The sequence below is a fragment of the Pongo pygmaeus genome, chromosome 1, assembly GCF_028885625.2.
Source record: "Pongo pygmaeus isolate AG05252 chromosome 1, NHGRI_mPonPyg2-v2.0_pri, whole genome shotgun sequence".
NCBI lineage: Eukaryota > Metazoa > Chordata > Mammalia > Primates > Hominidae > Pongo > Pongo pygmaeus.
The window spans coordinates 41,783,394-41,798,659 of record NC_072373.2 but is presented as its reverse complement, the minus strand read 5'-3'; the positions used below and the strand labels follow the sequence as shown (position 1 = coordinate 41,798,659).

General features: G+C 41.1%; 1 protein-coding gene across 1 annotated transcript in view; it reads left to right on the top strand.

Moving 5' to 3' along the window:
• Window positions 1-3,406: 3,406 nt before the first annotated feature.
• CR1L (complement C3b/C4b receptor 1 like) overlaps window positions 3,407-15,266 on the top strand; it is a 74,033-nt gene continuing 62,173 nt past the window's right edge. Inside the window, exon 1 of the mRNA XM_054473028.1 lies at window positions 3,407-3,604. Coding sequence (XP_054329003.1) covers window positions 3,508-3,604 — 97 coding nt within the window. The 5' untranslated portion in view covers window positions 3,407-3,507. The remainder of the gene's footprint in view (window positions 3,605-15,266) is intronic.

The following is a 15,266-nucleotide window of genomic DNA, read 5'->3' as shown; positions in this document are numbered from 1 at the left end:
TTTCTGTCTCTACCATTAACTGAGAAAGGAATAAAATACTTTATTTTGCAAATCTACTTATGGAATATAGTTCTGTACCTGATTGTTTTCATAATCCCTGTGTTGATGTGTAATGCCACAGACATGCTCTTGATGGTAACAGGAAAGAAAATCAGACACAGCTAAACATAAAGGTCAGTTGGCTGGCAGCTGCTTAGCAGGTGTAAATAGAGGCCCATTCATGCTGCTACACTTGCTCCTGAAAAGCATAATGTAAATAGAGTATACTAATTAGGAGGCAAAGAACCATCTAACATGGTTCTTTTTTTTTTTTTTTTTTGAGATGAAGTCTTGCTCTGTCACCAGGCTGGAGTGCAGTGGCGCGATCTTGACTCACTGCAACCTCTGCCTCCCAGGTTCAAGCAATTCCCCTGCCTCAGCCCCCTGAGTAGCTGGGACTACAGGTGTGCACCACCACGCCCAGCTAATTTTTTGTATTTTAGTAGAGACGGGGTTTCACCATGTTGGCCAGGATGGTCTAGATCTCCTGACCTCGTGATCCGCCCGCCTCAGCCTCCCAAAGTGCTGGGATTACAGGCATAAGCCACCGCGCCCAGCCCTAACATCAAATTTTAAAAGAGTTGGCCACAGTTTAATGACATCCCTGCACACCAGCCTCCATCCATACTGCCCTTCATAAGCCCCTTAAAGGAGATCCCATTGTTCTAAACCTGGTCCACAAACACACATATCCTCATTCTTTCTTTTTCTTCTCTGTGGCAGTTTGACAAAATCTTTAGGGGGAGTTGGAGGAAACATTAATCTCCTAAACCAACTTCATTCAAAGCTTTGGCTTCAAGTTCTACCCCTGTTAAGACCTCAGGAAGTTCATTGTCGACATTGAACTCAGTCACCAAAATGACCTCAAGGCTAAGGGATAGACCACAGCTCCACTTCACAAGTAAGCTTGCAACACCTGATTTAGGAAAGTTTGCTGTGCAGACAGTTGTAGCTCATCCCTTTTACAGACCGATCTCGATTTGTTTCCTAGGGTCTAAAATTATTTAAATCAAAATTTCTCAGAACTTTCTGGACATTTAATAAATTCATGCTGGAGGAGAACTGGCAGAGATATGTTAAATGCACTTGACCACAAGAAGCATTTATTTCATCCAATATTTACCAGCTATTCATTGTACACTTACTACAGATTTTGGCACTGGAGATGTTAGAAGAAAACTCTAACCCTGACTTATGGAATTTATCCCAAAAAATAGGAAACAAGGCTCAGAACCATTCAAATGAAGCTTCAGTTAACTCAAATAAAAATTTGTTTTATAAATTTAATGTGAAAGTCCTCGAGTATATTAAGAATGGCTTGATTAACCCCAGGGATAGAAATTTTACTGATTGAAAGAAAGTTTCAATAAAATACCGATCTTTGAATCTAATCTGACACCTGAAACTAGGAAATCAAACACTAGCCATATTTTTTCTTCTATTCTTTATAATAATTTTTCTTATGAGAAAAAGGTATCTTTCTCCCAAGCCTGAAAATAAATGGAGAATTTTAAATATCTATTGTTGTGGATAAAAATAAATAGACTATCTGCTTTCACAAATAAGTGCTGGCATTGAGTCACAGAACATGTCTGTCATATCGCTCTTTCACACCATACATTAACAGGAATAATAATTTCCCCTTATTGAGTTTCCTATTTACTATTCCCTTAATTATACCTCCTTTAATTACTGTCATAGTGTCTGAATTTTATAATCCAAGATACTAAGATGTTTATTTGATATACCACCACACTCAATGTCTTGTATTCTTTGCCAAAAATTTGAAAATTTTAGGGAAGAGCAAATTCCATGGTTTGGTGAACCCAGAAAGTCTTCAGTACATCTCAGTTACAGAACTGTATTAAATACATTTAAACTCTATAATTCCATAAGACCCATTTTAGGTTTATACACTAAGCATCCAATTCCTCACCATCCTCTCATACAAACCCTGTGTAATACAAGTTCTACTTGCATAATTCTATGAACAAAACAATTGATATATAGGTTTGATTTTTAAAATACATTTTCTTTACCTTATTCTAAATGTAACATAGGGTCAACATAGAAAAAGAAAACTGAAAAACACTAGGAAAGTGAAATATCTATAATCTTATCAACCACTGTTAACTTTGTTGTGTTTCAAATTAGTTTATATATATATATATAGCACTTTTGTTTTAATAAAAGTACTGCCAAAAGGCACATGCCAATTTGGACTCTGCTTTTTCCACTTACAATGATATCATGGTTTCTTATATTTGGTATTATTTTGCAATACTTGCTGCATAGAATTCCATCACACAAAGGTAACTACCAGAAATTCCTTATTACTTTTGCTAGACACTTAAGGTTTACATTTTTTTCAACAATTATAAATCTTTGATCACAGCTCTGATGATTTCTCTGGGAACTGAGAGCCTAACACAAGTCATGTCCACTTTAAGACTTTTAACGTACTGAAAAGTTATGTTACAGAGTGCTGGTCCCCCTGCAACACGTTCACTCACATTGGCTGACGTTTCAATTCTTTGCCAATCGGAGAGGAAGAGATGTCAACTCTTTTTGTTTGCTCTTGTAATGCCAGTCATGTTCCCTTTTTTTTTCCTTTTACCAGTCATACTGGCTTACTCAGAACCCTACAAATCAATCCTGCTCATTCTTAATTTTCCAGCATTGTTCCTGAGATTGTTTCACCAGAAAAGTTCTCCCCCTTATCCACTTCGCCTAACAATTTCTACCCATCCCTATCCTCCTGCATTTATTGCTTCCAGGAATTTGGCACTTAGGACACCCTTGTCCTTACATTGTTCATGCATGTATATTTCTTCTTCAATAAAATATTTAGTTCCTCAAGGGCAAGGGCCCCATAGAATCTCAATATGCTAACGGCCTGGTGTTGCTTAATAATTTAGATTCTGACGGGTCCTCTCCAGGGAGGGGAGCAAAGGGCAAATTATCTTAGGGGCTGGGAGTGCAGAAGCCAAACCTTTGAGACCGTGAAAACAAGACGGCGCTGAGACGATTCAGTAGCAGGCATTCAAGCAAGAAAAACTCAAATATTGTTCCCAATAATGACTGACTAATGCCAAATACCAAGTAAGGACCCAGGCAGTCCTGACAGCCTGCAGTGCCCCAGGATAAAACTAACCCTGACAGGTGCTAGCCCACGATAACCCCCGGCAAGAGCTCTGGACATGCCCTGTCTCCTCGAAGGCCAACGGGCTGCCCCTGCGCGCCGAGGCCCCGCCCCGCGGCCCGCCGACTGGCCCCAGCCGCCCCGGCGCTAAGACTCAATTTCACCTTAAGCGCCTAGGCCACGCCCATCTGTCACGCGGCCCTGGAAAATGTGAGTTTGGGGATTGTTGTGTCCAATAACCGGACTCAGAAGGGACTTCCCTGCTCGGCTGGCTCTCGGTTTCTCTGCTCACCTCCGGATAAATTACGGGGTCTCCCGCGCCGCGCATGGCGCCTCCCGTCCGTCTGGAGCGTCCCTTTCCTTCCCGGCGCTTTCCTGGGTTGCTTCTGGCGGCCCTGGTGTTGCTGCTGTCCTCCTTCTCCGGTAGGACCCCGGGGTGGATTCGCGCGTCCGCGGCGAGGCTAGAGCTCTGCTCAGTCAGTCGGGCAGGAGGCGCGGGGCGAAGCTCACTGCCCATCGTGCCTGCTTGGGATAGAGAGCGAGGCCAGGGTTCTCCGAGGCGTGCCGTGCTCAGATCCCGGGGGTATGTGGCGGGGGATGCGGGAACCACGCAGAGCCCGAGGTGAAGCTTGTTTGGTGGCGTGGTGTGCGCGGCCGACATTTACGCAGGATCTGGCTGCGTTCCCAAAAGAAGCGTGAATCGTGTTTTCGGGATTGAGCCCAGTCAGCAAGGGGAGGGCGGACTGGGCGCACCAGGTGAGGGCTTGCTTTGGAGTGCACAGGTGCGTGGGAGTGTTGCTAGGGCCCGTGCTGTGCGGGTGGTGAGAGTTTGCCCTGTGTTCCCTTGGCGCCTTGGTGAGTAGGGTGTTCATTAGGGCTTGGACAGTACCCGCGGTAAGGGTTGCAGTGCGTCTGCTGTGCCCCATGGGCTGGGCTGGCCTGGGCTGAGCTGGGCGAGCAGGGGCCTGGCCAGGTGTTGCTGGGAGCGTGGTGTGCGCAAGTGGCCTGTGTGCGGAGTTCACTGTGGGCAAGACAGTTCACTGTTTGCTTTGAATGGAGCGAGCGTGGACTCTGGGGCTAGGGAGGGCATGTTGAGTGAGAGCAGGCTCTCAGTGCCTGGGGTTAGAGAGGTGGTAAGGGCCCACCATGCTTTTAGTGCCTTCTGTGAACAGTGTCCGTGTTGCCTGAGATCGTATTGGTCTTGAATTTTAAGTGGCTGCTTTTCTGGGGGGTGGGTGGGCCATCGAGTCATCTTCCTGTTCCCAACAAATATAGACAGTATCTGATTCCATTGCCTAGTGGCTTTTTGACATTGTTTTCCTTCTTTTCATTAGTTTGAGTCATATTTGAGAGATGTGAAGCAACCTAAAAAGCAATAGTAGCCAAACCTAGTGAGAAATTAGTATCCTAACAAAGAAGGCAGATAATGTTAGTCTGGTTTTCCCCTACAGCTCATAAACTGAAGCTTAAGTCCTATCCCAATGTTTTGTATTTCATTGAATGGAATCAATATTTTAAAAAATGGCATGCTAGGCCAGGCCCAGTGGCTCACACCCGTGATTCCAGCACTTTGGGAGGCCCAAGTTGGGTGATTGCTTAAGCCCAGGAGTTCAAGATCAGCCTGGACAACATGTCAAAACCCCATGTCTACAAAAAATAAAAAAATTAGATGGGCATGGTGGTGTATGCCCGTGGTCCCAACTACTCCAGAGGCTGAGGTGGGAAGATCGCTTGAGCCCAGGAGGAGAAGACTGCAGTGAGCTGTGATCATGCCACTGCACTCCAGCCTGGATGACAGAGCGAGACCCTGTCTCAAAAAAAAAAAAAAAGCCAAAAAATACATGCTTAAATACAGGCTTATTGTGCAAAACGAACAAAATAAAAGGACAACTGTTTTTAATATTTTGGTATATTTCCTTCTGACTTTATTGTGCTTCATGTGTGTCTATGTCCAAATTATATTTAGGATCCTATTCCATGTACAGTTTGTACGCTGCATTTCTTTTCTTAGGAACATTCATTCAACGAATATGGGTCTTGTATGTTTGGTGCTGTTACACTGGTAGGTAATAACAGACAATTCCTATTTTCTTTATCCTTTTTTTACTATTTGTTTACACACATGTACATGCAGGAAGATAAGCAGGGACTTTGTTTTGCTCATTGTTAAGTGCTTAGCGCTGGGAACACAGTAGGCAATCAATAGATATTTGCTAAAATGTATTGGGAGTGGCAGACATTAACCAAAACATAATAGTAACAAATATATTAACCAGGGAAGTGTTCTGGAGGAAAGGAGTATAATTTTCTGACGGCATTTAACAAATGACTGGAGGGAGGGAAGGCTTTTCTTCTCATCAGACAGACAAAACTCTGCCACTTTGGGGCATCTGTGCTTGCTGTTCCCTCAGCCCTGGAACATTCTCCCCATGACCTGCTGCATAAATGGGCTCTTCTGCAAACTCAGCTGGAATGTTACTGCCTCAGAGACCTTCTTGGAACCCTCCAACTCAGGTTGAACACATACAACCCAGTTCAAGTCCCTCTTGTAATCACCCTTTTAAAGTGATCTTTTCTATTCTCTGTCTCTCCCCATCAGAATGCAGGAATCTTCTGTCTTCCCCCATTTGTGGTTCCAAAAGCCTCATTTGTTTGCTTCTGTATGAACACTAACTCAGTATCCATATAGACATCTGTTAAATACCAGAAAATTAAATATACTATTTGGCTGTGGCTTAGAGCCTAGGAAAAAGTCCCTCCTGCCTCCAGGAGGAAGGTTCTTTAAAGAGCTATGCTCAGGATGGTCTTTCTGTTGAACCTAAAAAGCTAGGGCAGTGGCAGCTGAGGGCCAGAAAGGATCTGTCTCCCCTGTTTGTGTTGACTCTGCAGGGCTTCCAGTACTTCAGTCTTGCATCTCACTGATCATTAAAACGTTCAATTGGAAGGAGGGTGATGGGATTAGGGAGCAGTGGTGATAAGAAGAAAACGAAAGGACTTTTTTTTCTTTTTAAAGATTAATGTTTAGAATAGGCTTAGTACTAGAAGTACAGCCTGGGCATCATAAGGAGAGCCCACCTCTACAGAATATTAAAAACAAAAAATTAGCCAGGTGTGATGTTGCGTGCCTGTAGTCCCAGCTATTTGGGAGGCTGAAGGGGGTGAGGGGGGAGGATCACTGGAGCCCCCATGGTCAAGGCTGCAGTGAGCCCTAATACCACTGCACTCCAGCTTGAGTGACAGAGTGAGACCCCGTCTCAAACACACACACACACACACACACACACACACAAAACCTAGAAGTTGAAGAAGATAATGAAAGCAATTTGAAATAGAGGAACATAGAATTATAAAATGAATAGGGTGCAACATGGAAGATAACAAAACTAAAAATGAAGAGAAGGAAAAACAAGGTTAAGTTTGAGGTTGATAGGGTTAAATCAAGACAGATATGAAACCTAGAGAAAGTAAAAATGAGAACTCACGGTGCTAGGCAGAGAGAATACATGAATTAAAATAAACATTCAATTTTTGGAGCAACTCACTCTCACAAAGATAAGGTTTTGTAAGCAGGTGGTGCTGTGCATGGGAGACCTGCCCTCTCAAAGGTAGTTGCCAAATGGTTGGAGATAGCAGAAGGAAACATGTGTCAAATTTCAGGCCAGTCTCATTCATTCCTCCAGAAGATGAGCTGCTTTTTTGGACAAAACCCCCAATCTCCTGTTGTATGTGGTCTCTTCTGCCTGTTTCAGGTGTTTTCCTTATTTCCAATGAAAGAAGCCAAGACCAATAAGTTCTTATTGCTTCTTCGTTTCCTTACTCGGCATGCTACAATGCAAAAAGAGCAGTCCATATCTGGTCACCTGCCAGGATACCAGAAGACTGGGAGATAGGAAACACAAGAAATGGCTAAATCTTCTTTCTCCATTGTTCTGTAGAATGATTATTTTCAATATGAAATTGATTACAATATATTCTTCACATTGTTTTGTGTTTGACAGTGGACTTTGAGTACCAAATTTTTTTCGAATAGCTACTATGAGGAACATATTGTGCTGGGTTTGTGGCCACATGAATGAATGGAGTCGGCCATGTTAACTATTAAACTCAAAAGCACGTGATAATTACCTGAGAGATCCATGCAGGGGAGACTCCAGGGGAAGGTGACTGATTACTGCTTCCCAGAGGGAGGCAGAAAATGCTTCCTGGAGGAGATGATGGGTGGATTAAAGAAAACAAGAGTTGAGCAGGAGTTGTAGCTACCGGCCAGGGAGGAAGGGAATTCAGAGCAGAGGAAGCAAGGTGAGCAAAGGCACCAAGATGTGACATTGCCGGACTGCCAAGCTACTCAGTATGGCAGAGTAGGGCAAAGGAGACAAGAAAGAAGGGAGAGGATTAAATCACAGGGTGAGCAATTCTGAAAAGCAACAGGCTTGTCAGGAATAAACAATCCCCATCGTAAATTCAGACTTTGATATTATTCCCTGTCCTTTTAGGGCAGCTTGAGCCCTTTTGTTTGACTTAGCACAGCGTGACTCCAAACTAGGGTTGTTTTAATTTCCCCAGACACAGTAGCAACAATTTCTTGAGGACCTAATTGCAGATAGAGTTTGTTGGTGTCAGCATGTGGGAGCTCCAGATGAATGGCAGTAATGGGAAGCAGTTTGGTAGTGGTTCAGCAGTGTGGCCTGGGAACCTAGTTGACTGGCCTGCCTCCTGGGTCTGCCACCTAACTGGAATGTATTCTTGGGTTCTGATTGTGATGGGATTTAAAAGTCTCTAAGCTATGTTAGGAAGCCTTAGTCATCATCCTGAGGTCATTGGAGAGCCATTGAAAGGTATCTGTCTTGGAAAATCCTTGATGACTCTGTCATATAAATACTGCTCTGGTAATGTGAAAAATGAATTGAATGAAAGGTGGCAAGATAGGTATGGAGACCTATTTGGTTATGTCGTGGTAATCCACATCAGAAATGATAGTGGTTTGAATGAAAAGTAAAGGATACAACTACATAGAATAAATGAGCATTTCAGTCGTGGAAACATAACTTGTTTGGGGGGTGTGTGTGTGTATGTGTATGTGTGTGTAGAGTCAAAAGTGGCTCTTGGGCCTCCCTGTGTTGTTTGAGATAGAGTGACACATTCCAAGTAGAGCTGTGTGGGGAGGCAATTGAATATGTAGTTTTGGCACCCCAGCTAGAGATCTGGGATGGAGAGATACCCAGCCAGGAGGCAGCTGGTTATCAGTGGTAATGAAGTCACAGAAGTGTATATATTCTCCCAGGGTGACCTGCAGAATGGAATCTCAGGAAGTCCTCCTACAGACTCATCAGGGATATTACCTTGGTATGAGCCAGAGGACAAGCTGAAAACCAGAGTGGTTTGCTCTCCTAAAAGCCAAGGAGCGAGAACTCTTTAGGCAGAAGAGAGTGAGGGCAGAGTGATCAGTAGCTCTCATGTTATCAAAAGGGTAATTCAAACTATTAAGGAAGAGACTGTTAGGAGGAGTTTAACAAGGAGGAGGCCATTTAATGACTTGGAAAGTAGTTGAAGTGATTTTCGTAGACCTAGAAATGAGTGGGAAGTGAGAAATAAAATTGAAATATGTAGATGTCAGAGTTTATGTTTTGTGGAAGCAAAAAAGGTTTTAGATAGGAAAGTGGGAGAAGGAGCAAGATGGTCAGGTTTCATTGCTATTTCAGTTGTAGTCAAATACTATGAATTTCTGATAATACCAATCTGGGCAGGGCTGTGGGTATGCATGTACGTTAATTTTTTGCAAGCAGGTGTGAATGTACAGAAATTGAACAGTTCAGTGGATCCAGTGTAGATTTTTTTTTTTTTTTTTTTTGAGACAGAGTCTCGCTCTGCTGCCCAGGCTGGAGTGCAGTGGTGCAATCTCAGCTCACTGCAACCTCCGCCACCTGGGTTCAAGCAATTCTCCTGCCTCAGCCTCCCGAGTAGCTGGGACTACAGGTATGTGCCACTACACCTGGCTAATTTTTTGTATTTTTGGTAGAGACGCAGTTTCACCGTGTTAGCCAGGATGGTCTCTATCTCCTGACCTCATGATCTGCCCGCCTCAGTCTCCCAAACTGCTGGGATTACAGATGTGAGCCACTGCACCTGGCCCAGTGTAGATAATTCACTTTACTAAAACTCACCTGGAACTTTGGGGAAATTTCTGACTGCACCTATCTTATGATATAATGGCACCTACTGTTGAAGTATAGCATTGTAGCTTAATATTAATTATAATATAAAATATCTAGAAAAAATAAGTCAAGATACTGTTTTTCTGGAGGTAGGCATGTTTAGTTTGAAATTTTCCATAGGAAGAAATTCAGTCCTCTGAAAACGTATTGCCAATAAGTGCATTGCAGGACATGATATATAAAGAAAATATTGGACAGTGTATATATGGAGATTTTTAGAATTTAGAATATGACATGAAATGAAAGTAAGATTTCACTTGGTTAGAGTTTTCTTGACCAGTCTCTCAACCTGAGGTAGGACCATGACCAGGGAGTAAGAAAAAAAATGCTCCTTGGAGATCAAAATAGATCTATCTACTTTGGTCCTTCCACTATAGAAGAGGCCTTTGCATTCTGTTGGCCCTTTAGGCTTTTACTTGATGTCTCCATCATCTTATTTTACAAGCCCACAGATAATTTGAGGAAGATGAGTTGCCGCAGTAGAAATGATAGGGAGAAAAAAAAAACTACAAAAAACAGAAACAAAAAATTCTAAAACCACAGCAATATAGTAGCTTTATTATAGGACATGCTGGATAAACAATCCAACAGCTACCTCAGGGAGCTTCTGAGGGAATGCATGATGCAATGATCAGTGAGGCAAGATCAAATTGTGTTTGATGTTCAAGAAAAGAAAAACAATTCATATAAGTCTGTCCAAAGTAGTAAATTTTTTATATTTAAGTAGTGTATATTCACTTGTCAGATGCTCAGTTCACTTATCTGAAACCTATAAATAAAGTCTTATATTTTAGAATATTTGAGTTCATATTTATTTTGATCTATGAAATCCACTACATTTACTTAAGAATCACCTCTTACCATAACATTTCTTGAGCACCCACAAGGTGGGTAGAGTGTAGTAGAAAAAGAAGAACGTGGTTCTTGACCCCCAGGAACTTGCCTTTTAAGAGAAGACAGCCTGAAGTGACAAGCTGTTATAAGTTAGTGTTTTAAACTATGGAAGAACAATCTGAGCAGAGTGCTCTATACTGTAGACGACTTCTTAGAGGAGAAGTTACTTTTGAAATGAATTTAGAAAAATGTGGAGAAAGATGCATCCATATATATTTTAAGACCAAAGACATTAATGCTGTCTCTTCAGTTTACTGTCGAATGTTTATTCCCACACAAACCAAAAGCTAATAGGATGTTACTTAAAACATGCAAGTCCCATTTCCTCCACTACTACCAGCACTCGGGTAAAAGCATGGAACAGTCATTTAAAATCTTGCCAAGGGCCTTCCTATTTTTTCTGTACTACCTGCTGCCAGACCACAGTCCACGGCTGATGAAAGTGATATCAGTACTTCATCTTCATGTTCCTGTTCTCTTATCCCTAGATGCCTGTGAGGAGCCACCAACATTTGAAGCTATGGAGCTTGTTGGTAAAGCAAAACCCCACTATGAGATTGGGGAACAAGTAGATTATAAGTGTAAAAAAGGACACTTCTACGTACCTCCTCTTGCCACCCATACTATTTGTGATCAGAATCACACATGGCTACCTGTCTCAGATGAGCCCTGTTATAGTAAATAAACTAGCCTCTTTTTTTGTTTTCTTCTTGCTCTAGAGATTTGCACACATTTTAGAGTACATATTCCACTATGGAGATAATGATTTTTTTTTTCTTGTGAAATGAGGTTTAAGATAGCAATGCATTTTTGCAGACTTTGAGAAATTGAAATCTCCAAGAAATCTTTTTCTTGGCAATAGATTGCCTGGGTGAACATGAAACTGAAATTTGCCCTTATAATAGGTAAATAAAGAAAATAATATTCCCATGCATTCGAAACAGCAATGCAGAATTTTCATTTTGATTCAGATCTGTTTAAAGACTGGATTGAAAAAATCTCAAAGTTATTTTCTTTTAGGAAAAACGTGTCCATGTATATGTGATCCTTTACATGGCCAAGCAGTCCCTGCAAATGGGACTTATGAGCTTAGGTATCAGATACACTTTATTTGTAATGAGGGGTAAGTAAGTTGCTCCTTAGAGGAAATAAGGAAAATGTTAGTAATTTTATTTTCATTTTGCTTCTCTTCTTAAGCATTCATATAAACTTTATTTAATTTTACTTTCTATGTGACAAGTTATACTTCTAACCAAACAACTCCTGGATGTTTTATGGAGACAGCAAAGACTTAGAGTAAATAGAAATTGATATTGAAGGAAAGCATAACTACTTGCTATTTCTGACAATAAGTCTGTTGTAAGCATTAAGAATGTAGTAATCATGAGAATTCATCCTTCACAACTGAGTGTCCCTTATTTAAATCTGCAATCTCTTAGAGTTAAAGTAGGGCTCACAGAAATGAGAAATAGAATTGCCAACTAAAGATATGCTTGTATCCAGATGACTCTGTAAAGTGTGACCTGGTTAGCCTTTACCATCATGTTGAACAAAACCTCTCAGTTGAAAAACCTTATTTCTGAGACTGCTACAATGTGAAGCATCTCAAGAACAGGCACTGAGCACTTGGTAATAGCCTTTGTTCTGCAAGGGCTTTTAAAGTCATAGAAATTGGGGATACTGGACATTTAAGTGAAACGTGCATTTAGAGAGTAAATGTAATTTTCATAGATTTTCTGTTGCTATAACACAATACTTGAGACTAGATAATTTATAAAGAAAATAAATTTATTTGGCTCATATTTCTGGAGGCTGGGGAATTCAAGGGCATGGCAGTAGTATCTGGCAAGGGCTTTCATGCTGCATCAGAACATGCTGGAAAGTGAAAGGGAAATTTAGCACGTGCAAAAAAGACAAAGCACAAGAGAGGGGCTCTCGCTTTATAACAACCTGCTCCTGTAGTAATGAATCCAAGCCTACAAGAATGAAGATCCACTCCCTCAAGAAATAATGAAGACACTCTAGAAAGGCATTGTCCCTCTTAATGCCCTAATCATTTCTGAAAGGCCCCATCACCTCTCACTGCTGTTACACTGGCAATTAAATTTCAATAAGAGTTTTGGTAGAGACAAACCAGATTCAAACAATAGCAATAATACATTATAACATATAAACAAAGTGAGTCTTGGAGGAAAAGTGCACTGTGACCATGTAAGGCAGTTTCACTAAGAGTTTTTAAAATTTGGTCAAGTGGAAATATTGGAGTATTCAATTAATAGTTACATAGAGCTTGCTAGGCACTATGAGGGATACCAAAAGTTTAAGACATGGACCCTCCTAAAAGAAGTTCTAACCTTATTGAGAAACAATATATACTGAGAGGTATCAAACCAAAATACTAAATGAGAAATACCAAATAATAGAATTAATCATGATAATTACACTAAGAGTCCAGAAGGAGGAGAGATTCCTGTGAATTTAAATCAGGGAAGATTTCATTGAGTATAGGGGTATACTCAATGAAAGTATTCCTATACTCAATGAGCTACTCCTAGAAAGACATTCTGTTCTAAATAATGTTAATAGGAGCTAAAACTCATGTAGCACTCACTATGTGCCAAATGCTAACTTATCTAATCCCCTAAACAACCCCACGAGCTATGTACTGTTATCCCCTTTTAATCAATTAGGTAACTGAGTGAGAGGAACTTTAAGTGATTTACCCAAGCTCAAGAAACTAGTAAGTTGGGAAGCAGAGACTCTAATCCAGGCATTCCAGCTCTAGGACCTGTTCTCTCTACACAGTCTCGTCCTTACTGAGCAGAGTAGTGTGAGAAAACGCACAGAAATGAATGTGTAATGTGATTGCAGGAGGCAGCAAAGAGGCTGGGCAGAACAGCACAGCAGATTTATTTAGACGTTTTTGCTCTCGGCCAATATACGTTCAAATAGAGAAACTCTTTATTTGATTAAATTGCAGATTTATTTAGCACTTTCATTATATAGTATGTTGTTTAAGAAACCACTCCCTCAAATTACTGCAGCGTAGAAAAGAAACCATATAAAAAGTTCCTTCATTATTATGTGTGTCTTATTAATTGCTATACAAAACAGTAATGCTTTCTTTTCTCATTTAGTTATTACTTAATTGGTAAAGAAATTCTATATTGTGAACTTAAAGGATCAGTAGCAGTTTAGAGCAGTAAGCCCCCAATATGTGAAAGTAAGTAAATTCTTTTTTTTTTTTTTAAATTCAGACCAGTAGTCCTCAAAGATTTTTTGCCTCAGGGCACCCTTTACATTTTAAGATTAACAAAGATCCCAAAGAGCTTTCTTTTATGTGGGTTATATCTATTGGTATTTATCATATTGGAATTCAAACTGAGAGATTTTTTAAATAATTATTGATTCTTTTTGTTTTTGTTTTTGTTTTTCCTAAGACAGGGTACCAAGTACGTTTCCCAGGCTGGAGCACAGTGGCACAATCTCAGCTCACTGCAACCTCAGCCTCCCGAGCAGCTGGGACTACAGGCATGTGCCACCATACCTGGCTTTTTGTAACTTTTGTAGATACGTGGTTTTGCCATGTTGTCCAGGCTGGTCTTGAACTCCCGTGCTCAAGCAATCTGCCCCCTTGGGCCTCCCAAAGTGCTGGGATTACAAATGTAAGCCACCCCACCTGGCCTGATTAATTTGTAAGAATAGACGTAATACAAATTAACATATATAACTTTTTTTATGAAAAATAACAATTTTCCAAAACAAAATAAAATTAGAATAGTGGCATTGTTCACATTTTTTGCACATCTCTTCAACACCTAACTTAAAGGAAGACTTGGATTTGGGCTGTTGTGTAATCACACAATATGTAGACTTTGGAAAAATATCACTATACACTTCTGCCCGGCGCAGTGGCTCAGGCCTGTAATCCCAGCTCTTTGGGATGCCGACGCGGGCGGATCGCGAGGTCAGGAGATCCAGACCATCCTGTCTAACACCCTGAAACGCCGTCTCTACTAAAAATACAAAAAATTAGCCAGGCGTGGTGGTAGGAGCCTGTAGTCCCAGCTACTCTGGAGGCTGAGGCAGGAGAATGGCGTGAACCCGGGAGGCGGAGCTTGCAGGGAGCCGAGATCGCGCCACTGCACTCCAGCCTGGGCAACAGAGCGAGATTCCGTCTCAAAATAAATAAATAAATAAATAAATAAATAAATCACTATACACTTGTAAGGATGAGAGTGAAAAAAGACAATATTTTAGTGGTATTGTGAACCACCAATTTAGAAAATGGATATATTTATAAATTGCAAAGGATTTCTCAGCTAGCGCTCAGTTAAGCATATTTTCTCATTAAATTGTCAGCATTTCTTGTGATAACTAGAAGAAAACTTAGCATGGCCTTGCAAATAAATAAAGGCTTATTAGGCCGTTTTCGTATTGCTGTAAAGAAATACCTGAGACTGGGTAATTTATAAAGAAAAAAGGTTTAATTGGCTCATGATTCTACAAGCTCTACAGGAAGCATGATGCTGGCATCTGCTGGGGGTTTGGGGAGGCCTCAGGAAACTTAACAACCATTGGGAAAGGCAAAGGGGGAGCAAGGTGTCTCACATGGCAAGAGCAGGAGCAAGGTGCAGAGGACGGGAGGTGTTACACACTTTTAAATAACCAGATCTCCCAAGAACTCAGTATCACGAGAACAGCACCAAGGGGATTGTGCTAAACCATTCATGAGAAATCTACCCCCGTGATTCAAACACCTCCCACCAGGCCCCACCTCCAACACTGTGGACTACAATTCGACATGAGATTTGATGGGGACACAGGTCCAAACCATATCAATAGGTATTTACACTTAAAAAATGAGATTTGTTCTGAAAGTTAGTTACTATATTAATGGTTTGAATTTGGGATAATATATTTGCTCATAGAAACCTTCTTTTAAATCCATATTGAATTCACAACCAGCTTGTAGAAAC